An 18,108-nucleotide genomic window follows, 5' to 3' on the forward strand; every position below is an offset into this window, starting at 1 on the left:
AATAGCATTTCAAGTTTTTAATTTGAATGCAAAGATAATTGATTTTAAATCAAATAGCGCTGTCACAAAACTCGCCCAATTGACTACTACAACTTTTTAGACCACAAACAGTTTATGCTTGACCTTTTATAAAAAAGTGTTGTGGTAATGTTGGGCGAGTTCTGGAACAAAAAGCTCTAGTTGATATAAAATCATTATTTCTGTCTTATTATATTTAAATTAAAAACTTGAAATGCTATTTCTATCTTATTTTATTCTTTGTCCCTCAACCTCCACAAACATTTGCGAGTGACGGCCTTATATTATTGCCAGCTGCTAAACCGACTGAGTATCCATTAGTTTTGGTGACCTGTCACTGCACGTACATTGTACATCCTATTTGATTTAGACACATTACCCTATGTATTAGACAAATGTAAAGGAGTGCTGCTAAATGTTAGCTTTACTGACAGTTCCATTGTTTATGTTAAAAGGCATCATACATACATTCCGGGTATTTTCACTGAAAATATCTTGGAGGAAAGAAAAGCTCAGTTTTTCACAGCTCAACACAGGACTGGAACCGGAACCTCGTGATTAGAAGCCACACAGGCTAACCACTGAACCAACAAGGCACGCTTTTTATGAGTATAATAACTGACACTGTGATACATAACGGAATTTGACAGTTTTAGCTTATGTATTAGTGTTGCGTGGTACATTATCTCGTTTCGATACTCAGCAATTTATATTTCCTGGTAACTCAGCTAGCTACCAGAATCAAGAATTTTCGTAAATAAAAAAGTTGATCGTCTCATCGAGATGAAGCTACTCACGGAAAATTAACTTGATAGTAATCAGTTGTAAAAAATGTTCTATGGATCCTCGAGTATAATAATTTATAACCTTTTTTCAACCATTATTTTCAAAAGCCTACTATAGTAAAATTAAACCAATTATGAGAAAAGATTTGAAATCGAGTATACATTGCTAATTAAAATTAGGGAAAAAAATCATTTTTATATTTCTTCATTGTAATTAATCTTATAATCCAAAATTAGCGCAACTAACAACACAATAGAAGGAATTAGAAAAGCTTTTTAAATTGCATATTTTCTCTTTTGTCATAATATTTAACAGAAAAATGTCATTGCGTATTTTGAAACCAAAACTCCTTGATCTGAATAAAAATACCTCATAAATAAAATATCATTTAGCAAATGTGAAATATCGATATTGTTAAGTTATTATCGAAATAGTTACGTAGAGTTCGTAACCTTATTGTAAAACTAGATATCGCCTAAGATAGAATGCACTTTCTTGTAAAATCTTAGGAAAATATAACCACAGACAAGTATCACGTTTCGCAGAGAAAGGATGAAACTTACATGACTAAACTATCTAAGCGACAATACTGCACCAACGATCAACAATATATAGCACATCCTACTAATATTAAAAACGCGAAAGTTTGTATGAATGTTTGGATGTTTGTTACTCTTTAACGCCGCTACTACTAAAGCGATTTGGCTGAAATTTGGAATGAAAATAGATTTTACTCTGGATTGACACATAGACTACTTTTTATCCCGAAAAAAACCATGGTTTCCCGAGATTTGCGAAAACTAATGATTTTGATGTTATGAATGTTTGTTACTCTTTCACGCCTCAACTACTGAACCGAATTAGCTGAAATTTGGTATTAAAATATATTATAGCCTGGATTACCACCCTTTTATCCCGAAAAAAATTTGTGAAAAACTAAATTCCACGCAGACGAAGTCGCGGGCGTCCGCTAGTAGCCTCATATATCAATAAGTTATTCATCCATTTTGAATGCAATATCTCGCGCAGCGCGAATTATCGCAGTTGCGGTCCTGTGCAGTCAGCCGCAGTGTTTCCGAAATGAAATTGCAAGAGCGGTGCGATGGTGCAAATGATCACACTAATATTATAAAGGCGAAAGTTTATGTGTAAGTGTGAAAGTGTGTAAGTATGTAAGTATGCTTGTTCCTCTTTTACGCTGCGGCTACTGAAACGATTTGCCTGAAATTTGGAATGGAAATAGATTTTACTCTGGATTAACACATTGGCTACTTGTTATCCCGGTAAAATCCATGGTTCCCGCGGGATCTGTGAAAAACTGAATTACACGCGGACGAAGTCGCGTGCGTCCACTAGTTTTCTATAACATTACACTTCTTCCTGCACGCTAATTTAATCGCAATCGCGTGGAATCTTTGTTTTAAATAGCCTCAATAGCTTAACAATAAGAGCGGACGGACTCATCACCGACGGTTGGTGGTTCGATTTATTTTCCGTTGGTCTATCGTCGTATTCCTAATACAGTCTTTCCCGACTAGTTGGAGGGGAATGGAAATATTGGTCAAGTATACAAAATAGATATTACAAAATATATTCTTTAAATATATTTTTTTATTTATTTACTGACAATGTAACTCAAGAGTTCAACCGAGGAGCTATTGATGCTCAAAATTTCTCAATCGCATTATAAAAATTATGTACATATAATAAATATTTAATATCAACCTTCAAATATATAAAAAAAATACACATTAAAAGTAAACTAGCCGCCTTCTACATCATACTGAAAAAATGTTAAAAAATTAAATTCACTATACAAATTCAATAAAAAAGAGAAAGATAAAGGAGGATTGCGCATTTGTAATGGACGAAAATACACACACTTATTATAATAATAGTAGTAATTATTTAACCGTGACACAGGCTATACATTGACTTTGGGACTAAGAAGCGATGTATGAATTGTTTAAAACAAAAAGCATAAAACTTTTTTTAAAAAATTACCACATTGTTTATCATTGTTCAGATTAAAGATCGAGTATCAAATTTATGGTAATTTAGATAGCGGAGAAAAAAAATGTTCAATTTCTTCTTGCTAATTAATGTTTAAATACATATACTCGCAGTATATGTAATAAGTTCAGAGCAACTAACAACACAATATTATGAATTCAACCAATTATGTATTTTCTCTTATCATATGTTTAACACTAAAATGTAATTGGGTATTTTATGCCCATACTTATTGCATAAAATATTGTTGTTTTGTTATCAACCCATATACGGCTCACTGCTGAGCTCGAGTCTCCTCTCAGAATGAGGGGTTAGGCCAATAGTCCACCACGCTGGCCCAATGCGGATTGGCAGACTTCACACACGCAGAGCATTAAGAAATTCTCTAGTGTGCAGGTTTCAGAGACACGTGATATTAATTTCTTAAAATGCACACAACTGAAAAGTTGGAGGTGCATGCCCCGGACCGGATTCGAACCTACACCCTCTGAAATCGGAGGCAGAGGTCATATCCACTTGGCTATCACGGCTCTATATAATATATACCTAAAGTCAAAGAGGAAATATCAGTATACGGTATATCAGTCTGAGTACGAAGGGTACAAAACCTAGTGGTAAATCTGGTTCAAGCTCAAGATGGAATTTTCATTCTCCTGCTGGACATAGGCCTCTTGCATGGATTTCCAAGCTCAACGCCAACCCCGGTTCGGGGTCGCAAATCCAGCACTTTGTCGTCCATCGACTGTTCGGACTATGTGACCTGCCCATTGCCACTTTAGCTTCGTGACTGACTGAGCAATGTCAGTGACTTGGTCGCTAACTATGGGTCTTACTAGAAGGCTCAAACTTACTCAGCAGGCTATGGAGCGAGCTATGCTTGGAGTTTCTTTTTCTAGTTTCTGAACGTGATCGAATCACGTTGAGAAACTAGAAAAAGAAGAAAGAAAGAGAAGAAATTGTGAACCTCTTGGTCTCTACGACCTATATTTACACGCTTTATGGGAAATAGAGTGCAACGGTAAAATTACAATAATTTTATTAACAATCACATTTCAGTTGATCGATTAGTTTCAAATCTGGAAGCACAAACGCTGGTCGGAAAAATGAAGCAAATATATTATGTATTATGCAGTACGTATACTTTCTAATAATACTAGCCGATGCCACGGGGTTTCACTCGCGTAGTTCCCGTTTCCGTGAGAATACGAGGATAAAATATAGCCCATGATAACGAATTTTCATAGAGGTAAAAGAATTTTCTAAATCGGTTACGTAGATCGGCTATACAATACCCCTACAATACCACAAACTTTATTTCTTTTTAATATTAGTACCTATAGGTCAAAAAGAATTTCTAAAATCCCTCTTATTACATTTGAAAAATCGGTTCAGCCGTTTTAGTGATTAGCTGAAGCAAACAGGTACAATTTGTTTTTTTTAATGTTATATGATGATTTTATACGCATTTAGAAAAAAGTGTTAATTTAAAATTATAGATAATATTTATTAGTATAGACAATAATATTATAACATATTTCTAACTTAAGATTTAATAATGGTTTGATATGAAGGTTTACATTTTTTGATTTCTTACAGTATGGTCACTTACCGAAATGGTAATGTCATTGAGAAAATCTACACAGTTGTTGCTTCAAGATGGTAGTAATCAATTCACAGCAAGATTGTTTACTGTAAGGACTAAATTAAGATCAACATGAATTTTTTATCACAGAACAAACGAATTATTTTAGTCACATGATGTATTGAATATGATAATGAACTTATTCACCATCGTTAGGGACAGCGTTTTCGGACGTTTAACCTAAAGTTTAATTTAAGATTAGCAGTTAAGAGAATTTAATTTAGAGAAAAAAAAATATGTTATTATGAACGATCTTTATAGAACCATGAATTTTATGTTATTATGAACGATCTTATAGAACCATGATAAGCAATTTAAGACCTTTAAAAAAGTGTCAACTAGCCTATGTATTACGAAATAAGCTTCTATGTTGTAGGAAGTTGCGAAAGCGAATTCGCAGAAGAGCTTTATTCTTTCTGCGATATCTGTTATGCCACCTCTTGCTGAATTAGCACTGGCGTCGGTTGGTGAATCACACGATGAACTTTTAGCAGCAATTGGAATGCCTAGTGATAATACTGTAAGTAACCAGTTCATAAGAGAGTGCAATGATTTAGTATAAAATATCACTGAGAGAGTGTTTGTTACACCTTCACACCGTAACTACTGATCTGGGGTATGATTCTTGTATTTTATGCTCGTCGATGTAATATTCGCCTATTACAAGTTTTATCAGAATTTGAACTTTATTTTAATGTAATGCCAAAAATAAAATGTCACTAACAATGAAGTTGCCATGGAAATGAGCGATGTCACATCGCTGTAACTTTACAGAATGCAAGGGCTGACCGATCTGTCTGAAGTATGAAATGGAGATAATATTACTCCTGAGTTGTTATTACAAATAAACCTGACGTTTTCGTTCAGATAAGAATGTTATATTTGAAGTGAAATAATTGTTTAAAGAATAATTGTCGAAATCGCTCTTGTTATATTTGAAGTGAAATAATTGTTTAAAGAATAATTGTCGAAATCGCTCTTGTTATATTTGAAGTGAAATAATTGTTTAAAGAATAATTGTCGAAATCGCTCTTGTTCCAATTGAATTTTATTTCTTTTTAGACAAAGGCAGTTTTCTCGTATGCAAACAAGGAATTAAAAAATATTAAAGGAATCACACTAAACACAGCTAGTAAAATTTATGTTGGAAAGAATTACGAACTAAAAGATGACTTTGTAGCCGTAGTAAAGGACGTTTTTGATTCCGAAGTTCAAAATATTGACTTTATAGACAACGTAAATGCAGCTGCAGAAATTAATAGATGGGTATCTGTATTACTTATTCTTAAATACATTTGTAGTGTTATAAATACAGGTTGCTCGGAAGTATTTTCCATAACTTCAAAGTGTTGACGAGTCCACTTATCGGAGCCGAATTGCATAAATAATATTTTTTATTAACTAAAAATTAAATCTTTTATGTTTTCATACAAAGTACCTAATTGAAATAATTCCGACTATCCATGTAACACACGTCTTTATCTATCCTTGCATTTAAAATACGTAAAACTTGGCTACTTCATAATTATAAGGGTACTAAAGAAATATTATTTACCCCGAAAATGTTCCTTGAACATTTGTAGTTAATTTTCGCTAAAGAATATACCTGGAGTCACGGGAAATACTCCCCAGCACCCTGTATAATGAGATCTATCATGTATAAATAATTAATAACTTTGTTTTAGGTGGAAGATAAGACAAATAACCGCATTAAAGATTTAGTCGACCCTGATTCAGTCAGCATGACTAAAGCTTTATTAGTCAACGCCATTTACTTCAAGGTTATGTTCATAATTTCTAAGTCGCTTATATAACATAACACTGTTTTTTTTTTTAAAAATCAAATCAAAAGTCATACATGTATTGTACATTTATATTCTACACATAATATAAAAAAAACGTCTGGTTGGTAACAACTTCTGGTAAACTACCCTCCCAACATGTATCAATAACGAGGTAATTAAAAGTTGCTACTAACCAACTGTTTTTTTACTGTTACTTAATTAATAATTATACAACTTAATAGCCACAATGTCCTATAAATAGCATAGTACATTATCTCGTTCCGACGCTCAGTTTTTTTTTACCTGGTTACCCAGTTAGCTACCAGAATCAAGAATTATCGTAAATAAAAAAGTTGAGCGTCTCATCCATATGAAGCTAACGGAAAATTGACTTGATAGTAATTAATTGTTAAAATGTTATACGGATCCTGGGCTACCTCAGCTTTTAAGAAATAACAGATCTAGCTCTTACAGACTTTCCATGATATATTGATTTGACATTATAGGGTACATGGGAAAACAAATTTGATAAACAGTTGACGGAAGACAAAGATTTCCACGTGAGCAACAATAATGTAATCCAAGTACCTATGATGTACCAAGTGGGCGTTTTCGATTATGTCCATAGTGAAGAACTTAAATCTGAAGTGCGTACAAAATCATTCCAATTTAAACTTTTAGATTATTTATGAATTTCACATTATTTCGGTATTATATATTTCAGATAATTGAAATTCCATATGCCGGACGTCAAGTTTCTCTCGTCGTTATACTTCCACGTGAAGTTGACGGTATTGCGGAGTTATTAGAAAAATTAAAGGACCCGAATATTATAGCCAATGCTTTGAAACAAAAGCATAAAGAAAATGTAAGACTAATATTACCAAGGTTTAAAATTGAAACAACTACTGATCTGACAAACGTTCTCGTAAAAGTAAGCGTACTTATCCTACTTATTACTTTTCCTTATCCTACTTATTAATTACTTACCCTACTTATTTTTCAGATTGGTGTGACAAAATTATTCAACCCATCCGAATCTAAATTGAATAACATGTTGAAAGGCGGTGAAAATGTATCCATAGATTCGGCTGTACAGAAAGCATTTATAGAAGTTAATGAGGAAGGGACAGAAGCTTCTGCTGCTAATAGTAAGTAACTTGGCAATGCTGTGGGTTTTTAAAAACAAGCTAATAACGATGCATTTCATTTTCAGCTTTTTTCTTTCTCTCAGCCGTTCAAGATTTCATCGCTAATAGACCGTTCTACTACGCTATTAAAACAAATTCTTTGACTTTATTTAACGGAGTAATGTATGGTTAATAAAGTACCTAATACACAAAATAAATACTTGATACGTTCATAATTAAAATTGTTTTTCTTTACATCCCGTAATATTTATACCTCCACGCAGAATAATGATGTATACGTAATAAATATTGGTATCTGTTCTTAATAATATTGAGGTAATTTTAGGGTTCCGTAGTTAACAACGAACCCAGTTTCATCATTTTAATAATAGAATAAAATTGATCAATCTCAATTAGGGTTGATTCTTCTGTAGGTGCATAAGCTTGGATTATTGACACAGAAAAACATTCAAACTTTAGCTGTAGAAGAGACTCTTTCTGAAATTCCTGTAAAGTTATTAATGTTGTTCTTGTATTTTTATTGGCAATATCAATCGGGAAATCTACAGAAACGACTTCAAAACGAGCAACTTACAGCATGAATGTTCATTCTAAGATCAATAATTTTGTGTTTAGTACTATGCTTTACAAAGTAAAAGAATCCACATAACAATAACTATATAAAACAATGAAACTGAGCCTCAATCCACAAAAATATATTTTAAAGGTTTTATTTTTATAGTAGCAGATGCTAGAATAAACACATGGTCCACCTGATTAACATAGCAAAGACCACGTCCTACAATGTACTACCCTCTGTTGTGTTAGAACACAGCAATACTGCTTTACGGCAGTAATAAGCATGACAATATTCAATCGTTGTGAATTACTATGTATATTATACTATACATATAAATAAAATAATTAAAATAAAATAGCCTTTATTAATAAGGATTTTGTTCATTTAAATGATGTCCCTAATCTCATTGTGCGTCATCGCAAAGGCCTCCTCCAGCTCCCGCCAGTGCTTCCTGTCTAGAGCTACTCTTCTCCAGAATGGGCCAGCTGTAAGCTTCAGCTCGTCTTCCCATCGTCTATGCTGCCGTCCCTTTTTCCGTCTCCCATTGCGAGGACACCATTGTGTGACAAGGGTACTCCACTTTTCTTGAGAACTCCGAAGCATATGGCCTGTCCATCTCCACTTAAGCTGGTCCATCCTGGTTAAAATGTCGGTAACTCTGGACCTTTTCCTTATATCAATGTTTCTTATTCTGTCTCTCTTCTTTACTCCCACCATGCTACGGTCCATTGCCCTCTGGCATATCTGAAGACTATCCCTGTGGGCCCTGTTTAGTGTCCAGGTTTCGCAACCATATGTTATGCTGGGTAAAACACATATAGTATATATATATTTGCCAGTTGCTTGTAGTATATATATATAATATATATAAACAGTATATCATACATATAGTTGCTTAAAATATCTTCTTCATTGTTATGAAAGCAAATCCTCAGAAGACCATTGTCTTGTCTGCAGCATCTGTTATGCCACCTCTTGCTGAATTATCTCTAGCGTTAGTTTCAAAATCACATAATGAACTTCTATAGTGTTTTTCAGATAGCATGGGTACAATTCATTTCACTCTTGAAGTTTGCTGCGATGCACGATATTAGTATGTATTATGAACGTCATAAGGCTCAACTGTACCCATGTTATATGAAAAACACTTTAGCAGCAATCAGAACATCTAGTTATGACACTAATTAAGATAGCGCAACAATAAATGTTATTTCTTTTTTTCAATTTTTTCTAGTTATAATCAATTTCAAAATAAGGTAGGCGCAACTAATAACACAACATAATGGATCAGGAAAGCCGATTATGTATTTTCTCTTATCATAAACATTTAACATTAAAATGTTATTGGGTATTTTTAACCCAAAATAATTGGATATTATCAAGCTCCTTGATCTGATTAAAGTAATCCATAAGTTATTCATCCGTATAAATGCAATATCTCTCGAATTATTGCAGAGTCATGTGTCAGCCTTTTCCGAAATGAAATTGTATGATCGTGTGATGGTGCGAATATTTTTCTATAACAATGAACTACTTTCCGCACGCTATACGTATATATATACTTTCCAATCGCGTAAAATCGGTGTTTTGAATGTTTATTTTACTTATAGAAAGTGACAATGCCATCCAAAAGTATTTCCCTTTACCATGGAGCTATTGATGATCAAGTTTTTGAGTAAACGTATTCAAAATATTTAATATTGAAAAGTGTAAAATAATATTTAGCTTTTATTATATATTTAATACATTAAAATATTTCAACGAAACTTCTTTTGATTACAATCTGGTAACAGTTGTACATTTTATTCATTACGCCCACATATTACGAAAATGTCGAGGTGATGTTACTGAAAGAGTTTAAACTAAATAAAATTAATAAAAGATCCAAATTTAATCAAAAAAATAAATTGTAAACCTTTCGGTCTCTACGACCACATACTATTTTGTTTGCATACTCTAAGGGATGTAAAGTGCGACGGTTAAAGCAGCTCATACTCGTAATTATAACAACCACATTTCAGTTCATCGATTAGTTTCAAATCTGTAGGCACATACACCGGTCGGAAAAATGAAGCAAATAATTTATATACTATGCAGTACGTACCACTTCGTAATAAAATTACTATCTTTAATTTGGCTAGTCCTGTTAATACGTTTGAACATCATGTTGTAAAGGTCCAACTAAAATCTGAAGATGAAACAAACGGACAGACAATAATCTTTTTAACTTACAAACGGAACCGACTTTAAAGACGTATTTCAGCTGTTTTGATTTTAGAACAAAACTACAAAACCGATTTTGAAATGGACCAAGTGTACTCTTTCAAAATTGGTTAATAAATGACGAAGTTATGAGGTAACAAACATTTAAAAAAATATGAAGTCTGAATTTTTATTAATTAGTACCATAATTATTATTTGTACTTTCATATGCATTTAATGAAAAGCTGTTATTTTATTAAAATAACAAACGGTCACATTAATTTTATTTATTTCTACGGCTTAGTTAATACGCCAGATAGTATTAATATGGGATTTAAAAATGACTTGATTTGTTTATAATTTTTTATTTCTTACAGTATTACCACTAAGCACAATCGCAATGTCAAACGAAAACACTACAGATTCGTTGCTTCAAGTTGGCAGTAATCAATTTACATCAAAAATGTTTACTGTAAGAAATAATTTGAGATCAATATAAAATATTTTGTTCATACCACAATAATTCATAAGACAAACAAGTTTTCCTTAGGGTTCCGTAGTGTACAAGGAACCCTTATGGTCACGCCATGTCCATCTGTCCGTTAAGCCGTCCGCGGCTCGGTTACTAGAAAGCTGAAATTTAGCATGAACTTGTGCATTAAAAACATCGCACAGTAGTAAAATAAAATCATAAAAAATATTTTTTAGCTACCTACATCCCTACTGTAAAGTGGGGATGATGTTTTTACTCGTTTATTTCTTAGCGGTGTTGGATATAATATACGCCTTAATTACGTCTACAAAATAATGAAAATAAAAGAAAATTTGAGATAATCATTATCTACATGTAAACTGGGAATGATATTTTTCTCGTCTATACCACAGTGTGGCAGACTTTCAATAAAACTGAGGATATTGGGACAGCACCAAGTTTTAATTTAGGTATCCATTTGTTAATTTTTAAAGTGGTAATTTAGTCTACGGAACCGTATTACACTGTGCGTGGCCTGACACACACTTGGCTATTTTTTTTAATTACATAAATTCTAAATAAAATTGTTAAATTCTCCATACTTTTTTATGTTTCTTATCGAAACACGCAATTTGTCAACAAAATTTTGTTTCTAAGTTGTTCAAGGGTTCTTTAAGTTTTAATATAAAACGGCAAAACGGAATTGTATGTACATTTGTTGTATTATAGGAAGTTGCGAAAGCAAATCCCCAGAAGAACTTCATTCTGTCTGCGATATCTGTTATGCCACCTCTTGCTGAATTAGCTTTAGCGTCGGTTGGTGCATCACACGATGAACTTCTAGCAGCAATCGGAATGCCTAGTGATGACACTGTAAGTAAACAGTTTGTGTGAGAATATACATTTTTTTTACCTAAACTGAACCTGGGTGAAATGTGAAATATATATATATATATATATATATATATATATATATTTAAATATATATATATATAATATAATATGTATATTAGACACAAATCGGGGTGTAAGGGGGAGGCTAGTACCAGTCTGTCTCCCCAACTGCCAACCTCACCTGCTCGTGGTGCACCCTGCAGATGGACCAACGAGGCTCTGGCGACCGACGAATGGCGGTATATCCATTCCCACAGGCTAGATTACGAAATGCCTCAGGCCGGTGTCGGGCAGCAGCGACACCGGCGCGAGTGATCTAGCACTGCGCTGACCAACCCGCATGCCCAGCGTGGTCAGTACTGGGCAAAACTTTGTATGGACGGCAAAAACAAAACACAGCCCCTAGTCCCCGGCAGCCCCGCTATTCCTGGCTCTGGCAGCGGTTATGGTAACGGCGGGGCAAGGGGTGTTAAGAATCTCCGGCAGAGATTCCGCTGCCAACTCCGACGACTAGACCTGGCAACATACAACGCACGCACTTTGAGGTCCGACGAAAAGGTCATCGAGCTGGAAGAAGTTATGAGCAAGTTGCACTGGGATATCATAGGATTGTCTGAAGTCCGAAGAGAGGGGGAGGGCTCGATAATCCTTGAATCCGGCAACATGCTCTACTACCGGGAGGGCGACCAACAGTCCCAGGGTGGTGTCGGATTTATCGTTCACAAGTCCCTCGTGAACAATGTTGTAAAAGTCGAGAGTGTGTCGAGCAGGGTAGCGTTCCTGGTCCTCCGAATTACCAAACGGTATTCGTTGAAGGTTATACAGGTTTACGCACCGACCTCGACACATCCCGACGAGGAGGTAGAGGTATTGTATGAGGATATTTCTAAAGCCATACATGCCTCAAACTCTTATTACAATGTTGTGATGGGGGATTTTAACGCAAAGCTGGGCGAACGTAGCGGTTCAGAGTTGAAAGTGGGACGATTTGGATATGGGCAACGGAACGATAGGGGCCAAATGTTGGCTGACTTCATGGAGAAGGAGGGCCTCTTTATGATGAACTCCTTCTTCAAGAAGCCACCACACAGGAAATGGACCTGGATGAGCCCCGATGGTTCCACGAAAAACGAGATCGACTTCATCTTGTCTACCAGACGGCAAATATTCAACGATGTTTCTGTGATCCATAGGGTGAAAACCGGTAGCGATCACCGAATGGTTAGAAGCACGTTGAATATCAACATTCAGCTGGAACGGTATCGACTGGTGAAGTCTACGCTCCGACCTACTCGTGCCCATATTCAAAACCCCGAGTCCTTTCAACTAGAACTGCAGAACCGCTTTGATTGCCTAGCAAATTGCGAAACTGTGGACGATCTGAACAACAGGTTCGTGGAAACTGTCCATTCCGTTGGGTCTAAGTTCTATAAGACCCACCGTGCGAAAAGAACCAAAAAGTTCTCGGACCAAACACTTAAACTCATGGAAGAGAGGCAAGAAATGAGATTACAGTCTTCAGCAGATGCGTCAAAATACCGACAAATCAGTAGACAGATCTCTAAGTCGCAAACCAGCGACTTGCGAAATTTCAATACCGAGCGTATTAAAAATGCGATTGAAAATAATCGAGGCTCGAAAGTTTTCGCCAGAGATCTGTCTATTGGACAGAGGCAGCTGACGCGTTTGAAGACCGAACACGGTAATCTAATTTCTTCCAAGCCCGAGTTATTAAGTGAGGTCGAGAAGTTCTATGGACAGCTATACACGACTACTCAGCAGCCTGTTGCCAATTTAGCTAAAGACCCCAGAGCCAAGTTGACCCGACACTATACCGAAGATATCCCGGACGTCAGCCTATACGAGATTAGTGTGGCTCTCAAACACCTGAAGAACAATAAGGCGCCAGGTGAGGACGGAATCACAGCAGAACTCCTGAAAGCGGGTGGAAAACCGATACTTAAAGTCCTTCAGCGATTGTTCAATTCCGTCATTCACGAGGGCACGACGCCTGAGGCGTGGCATAGGAGCGTGGTGGTTCTGTTCTTCAAAAAAGGTGACAACACCTTGCTGAAGAATTACAGACCCATCTCGCTGCTAAGCCATGTTTACAAATTGTTCTCGAGAGTCATCACGAATCGTCTCGCTAATAGGTTTGACGACTTCCAGCCTCCCGAACAAGCCGGTTTCCGAAAAGGCTTTAGTACCATAGACCACATCCATACGCTGCGGCAGGTTATACAGAAGACTCACGAGTATAACCAGCCACTTTGCTTAGCGTTTGTGGACTATGAGAAAGCCTTCGATTCGGTGGAAACTTGGGCTGTGCTAAGGTCATTGCAGAGATGCCGAATTGATTACAGGTATATCCAAGCGTTGAAGTGCTTGTACGAAAACGCCACTATGTCAGTCCGTATTCAGGATCAGACTACGAGGCCAATCCAGTTGCAGCGAGGAGTGCGTCAGGGAGATGTGATCTCTCCGAAGCTATTTACCGCCGCACTGGAAGACGTCTTTAAGCTTCTGGACTGGAGCGGACTTGGCATCAACATCAATGGCGAGTACATCACTCAACTGCGGTTCGCGGATGATGTAGTCATCATGGCACAGACTCTGGATGACCTTAGTACCATGCTCAATGACCTCAGCAGCGTTTCTCAACAGGTGGGCCTGAAAATGAACATGGGCAAAACAAAAATAATGTGTAATGCTCATGTATCGCTCCACCCAGTTATAGTTGAGAACGCTGCACTCGAAATTGTAGACGAATACATATACCTAGGACATATGATCCAGTTAGGTAGGTCCAATTTCGAGAAAGAGGTGAACCGTCGAATCCAACTCGGCTGGGCTGCATTCGGGAAGCTTCGCGACATCTTTTCGTCCGAAATTCCTCAGTGCCTGAAGACAAAAGTCTTCGAACAGTGCGTGTTGCCAGTGATGACCTATGGTTCCGAGACTTGGTCGCTAACTATGGGCCTCATAAGAAGGCTTAGAGTCACACAGCGGGCGATGGAACGAGCTATGTTAGGAGTATCTCTGCGTGATCGAATCAGAAATGAGGAGATCCGCAGAAGAACCAAAGTCACCGACATAGCTCAACGAGTTGCGAAGCTGAAGTGGCAATGGGCGGGGCACATAGTTCGAAGAGCCGATGGACGTTGGGGTCCCAAAGTGCTGGAATGGCGACCCCACACTAGTAAGCGCAGTGTTGGCCGACCCCCCACCAGGTGGACTGACGACATCAAGCGAGTCGCAGGGATTCGCTGGATGCAGTTGGCTCAGTATCGTGATGTTTGGAAGTCCCTACAAAAGGCCTATGTCCTGCAGTGGACGTCCATCGGCTGATATGATGATGATGATGAGACACAAATCTAGAACCCGAAGTGCGACTACTTCAGACTACTCCATCGACTGATATGATGATGATGATGAAATCTAGTATAAGCCGATTGTTATCGTGTAAAACTAGGTCTAGCTAGTACAATTCCGGCTAGAACTTGGTCCAATCGAAACCAATTGGTTTGAATAAAAAATGTTGAATAATATTTATGACACTTTATAGTATTCCAGAAAAATGGAAATCCACCCGAACACAATTGCTTTAAAAAAAATATATCACCAATTACAACTTTGTCGCCCAAATATAATATTAAAATAAAACAGAGTTTTTATTATCGATTTTGTAACGATTGAAATTTTATTGTTTTAGGCAAAGGCAGTTTTCTCATATGCAAACAAGGAATTAAATGTCACTAAAGGAATCACACTAAAAACCGCCAGTAAAATTTATGTTCGAAAAAATTACACACTAAATGATGACTTTGTTGCTGTTGCAAAGGACGTTTTTGATTCAGAAGTTACAAATATAGACTTCAATGACAAAGAAAAAACAGCTGCTGAAATTAATAATTGGGTAATTATATTACTAATATCTACATAAAAATATAAAATGTGATTTATATTGCGTTATATTGAAAATGAGATCTATATTATTATAGATATTGAATATATTACTTATATGTTTTAGGTTTCAAATAAGACAAATAATCGAATCAAGGATATAGTCAATCCCCAGTCCATCGATGGAGATACCAAAGCTATATTAGTCAACGCCATTTACTTCAAGGTTAATCTCATAATTTTCACCTAGAATTTATTTACAGTTTGAGTCCTATCGATAAGTATCTACCGTAAGTAACTATTAATTTTAAATCATATTAACGAGGTTTCCAGAGACCTTTAAAGTTTATCTTTTATTCGAAAACTTGCCACAAGCTCAAAAATTAGAAGAAAATATAAATAAAACGTTCTATGCTCAGACAGTTGAGGGTCTGAACCTTTAAATCCTTCTGATTCCAAATTCCATACTATACTTTCTAATTAGGAGCATAGGCTGGAAATCTTTTAGATTTTAAGAAATAACGAAGATCTGGTCTTGATAGAATCTCCGAACATGATATTTGTTTAACATTTTGTAGGGCATATGGGTTTACAAATTCGATGAGCAGTCGACAAAGGACAAAGATTTCCATGTGAGCAACAATCATGTAATCCAAATACCTATGATGTTCGTAAGAGCCCATTTCGACTACACAGAAAGTATAGAGCTTAAATCTCAAGTGAGTATAAAATCATTCGAAATTTCTACTTTAACAATATTTATGAATATTTTATACTATAATTTTCGAAATTCCTATTTCAGATAATTGAAATTCCATACACCGGAAATCAAGCTTCACTCGTTGTTGTACTTCCATATGACATTGGAGGTATTGTGGAGTTACTAGAGAAGTTAAAAGATCCGAATGTTATAGATAATGCTTTAAAAGATAAGTATAAGACAGAAGTAGAACTGACATTACCAAAGTTTAAAATCGAAACAACTACTGATCTAACAGACATTCTTAAAAAGGTAAGCGTCTCTTTATCGTACGTGTAAATCAAAATTATAGCTATAACTATGTAAAATATATAACTACTTAACCTTTATATATATGGCCTATTTGATTTTTAGATTGGCGTCACAAAATTATTCGACGCAACTGAATCTAGATTAAATAACATGTTAAAAAACACTGAAGATTTATACATAGATTCGGCTACTCAGAAAGCATTTATAGAAGTTAATGAAGAAGGCACTGAAGCTGCTGCTGCAAACAGCTGTAAGTCAAAGGATAAACCCATTCTCCATACAAAATTGGGCCCAAATTAGACGAATGATACAGAACTGAAAATAGGCCATAAATTAGAACAATAAGGGGAACACTTTTTTTCTAAATATCACGTGTTCTTTTCTAAATTTTCAGCAATAAAATATCACGTCTCAAACGTTGTAGGAAAAACGTCGTGAGGAAACCTGCATACATGAGAATTTTCTTAATTCTCTGCGTGTGTGAAGTCTGCCAATCCGCCAGCGTGGTGGACTATTGGCCTAACCCCTCTCATTCTGAGAGGAGACTCGAGCTCATCATTGAGCTGAATATGGGTTGATAATGATGATTTACTTGCACCAACACTGCAGAACAGTGAAAGGGAAATCAATATTTGCCTAATCAGTTAAATTACTTTTCACAGATGGACAATATATTGTCAGTTTTGCTTTTATATCAAAATATCCCTTTAACATAAAATTCATTGCATTATCTGTTTCTAACAGACAGGCAAGTTACTAACTTTAAGTAATTAAATTAACATGAGTTACTCAAAAATTTTGCTGAAGGTGGGTAGTACTGATACCGGTCTATAATTACAGGGGTCAGTACTATCTGATTTAAACAATGCAATTTCGTTACTATGTTTCATCAAGTCAGGAAACATACCGCATTCAATACAATTATAATCCAAAGAGCAAGTCTGCTCTTTGCTGGTATGTTACCGTCGATCACGGACTATCATTAACTTTAGATTTACTATAGAGTCAACCACTATTGTCATCAAACAGCATTCGAGCAGCAGTGAGTTATTTGTATTAGAGCAAGGAGTAACTGCTGTGGACTATTAAACTAGATAGTGACAATAATTGCATTTTATTTTCAGTGTCTATCATGTTCATGATTCCTCCTAGTATCCAGTTCCCGCCAATTCAATTCAATGCTAATAAACCGTTTTACTACGCTATTAGAATGAATTCATTGACATTGTTCAACGGAGTGATGTATGGTCATTAAACTAATACACAAAATATATAATTGATGCGTTCATAATTAAAATTGTTTTTCTTTATATCCCTTATTACCTTTAGTAGCAATTACATCTGACTTCGTTAAGGTTACTCTACGTTAAGTTAGTCTTAATCGATCTGACGTCCGACAATTAATAGCAGTATAGCCATTCACTTAAGCCGTGATAGCCCAGTGGATAAGACCTCTCCGATTACGGAGGGTGTAAGTTCGAATCCAGTCTCGGCATGCATCTCCAACTTTTCAGTTATGTGCATTTTAAGAAATCAAATATCACGTGTCTGAAACGGTGAAGGAAAACATCGTGAGGAAACCTGCATACCAAAGGATAATTCTCTGCGTGTGTGAAGTCTGCTAATCCGCATTCAGCCAGCGTGGTAGACTATTGGCCTAACCCCTCTCATT

At 35.9% G+C, this 18,108-nt stretch overlaps 2 protein-coding genes across 2 annotated transcripts; both read left to right on the forward strand.

Moving 5' to 3' along the window:
* The first annotated feature begins 4,430 nt into the window (after positions 1–4,430).
* Positions 4,431–7,597, forward strand: LOC128198280 (alaserpin-like). The gene is made up of 8 exons (XM_052882664.1): positions 4,431–4,508; positions 4,836–4,979; positions 5,522–5,725; positions 6,145–6,240; positions 6,750–6,890; positions 6,968–7,177; positions 7,250–7,394; positions 7,460–7,597. Exons 1-8 carry the CDS (start codon positions 4,431–4,433, stop codon positions 7,564–7,566), a joined length of 1,125 nt encoding a protein of 374 aa, XP_052738624.1. The 3' UTR covers positions 7,567–7,597.
* Positions 7,598–10,555: 2,958 nt separating this feature from the next.
* LOC128198281 (antichymotrypsin-2-like) lies at positions 10,556–17,691 on the forward strand. Its single transcript, XM_052882665.1, has 8 exons — positions 10,556–10,627; positions 11,357–11,500; positions 15,234–15,437; positions 15,552–15,650; positions 16,003–16,143; positions 16,227–16,436; positions 16,539–16,686; positions 17,561–17,691. The coding sequence occupies exons 1-8, from the start codon at positions 10,556–10,558 to the stop codon at positions 17,689–17,691; spliced, it is 1,149 nt and encodes a 382-aa protein (XP_052738625.1).
* The last annotated feature ends 417 nt before the right edge of the window (positions 17,692–18,108 follow it).

This window comes from Bicyclus anynana, chromosome 7 (genome assembly GCF_947172395.1).
Source record: "Bicyclus anynana chromosome 7, ilBicAnyn1.1, whole genome shotgun sequence".
NCBI classification, from domain to species: Eukaryota; Metazoa; Arthropoda; class Insecta; order Lepidoptera; family Nymphalidae; genus Bicyclus; species Bicyclus anynana.

Bases quoted from the DNA above. Each gene is read 5' to 3' on its own strand.
- LOC128198280 (XM_052882664.1), top strand. From the start codon at position 4,431: ATGGTAATGTCATTGAGAAAATCTACACAGTTGTTGCTTCAAGATGGT. The intron at 4,509-4,835 runs GTAAGGACTAAA...TCTATGTTGTAG, and splicing joins TCACAGCAAGATTGTTTACT to GAAGTTGCGAAAGCGAATTC. The intron at 7,178-7,249 runs GTAAGCGTACTT...CTTATTTTTCAG, and splicing joins TGACAAACGTTCTCGTAAAA to ATTGGTGTGACAAAATTATT.
- LOC128198281 (XM_052882665.1), top strand. From the start codon at position 10,556: ATGTCAAACGAAAACACTACAGATTCGTTGCTTCAAGTTGGCAGTAAT. The intron at 10,628-11,356 runs GTAAGAAATAAT...GTTGTATTATAG, and splicing joins TTACATCAAAAATGTTTACT to GAAGTTGCGAAAGCAAATCC. The intron at 15,438-15,551 runs GTAATTATATTA...TATATGTTTTAG, and splicing joins CTGCTGAAATTAATAATTGG to GTTTCAAATAAGACAAATAA.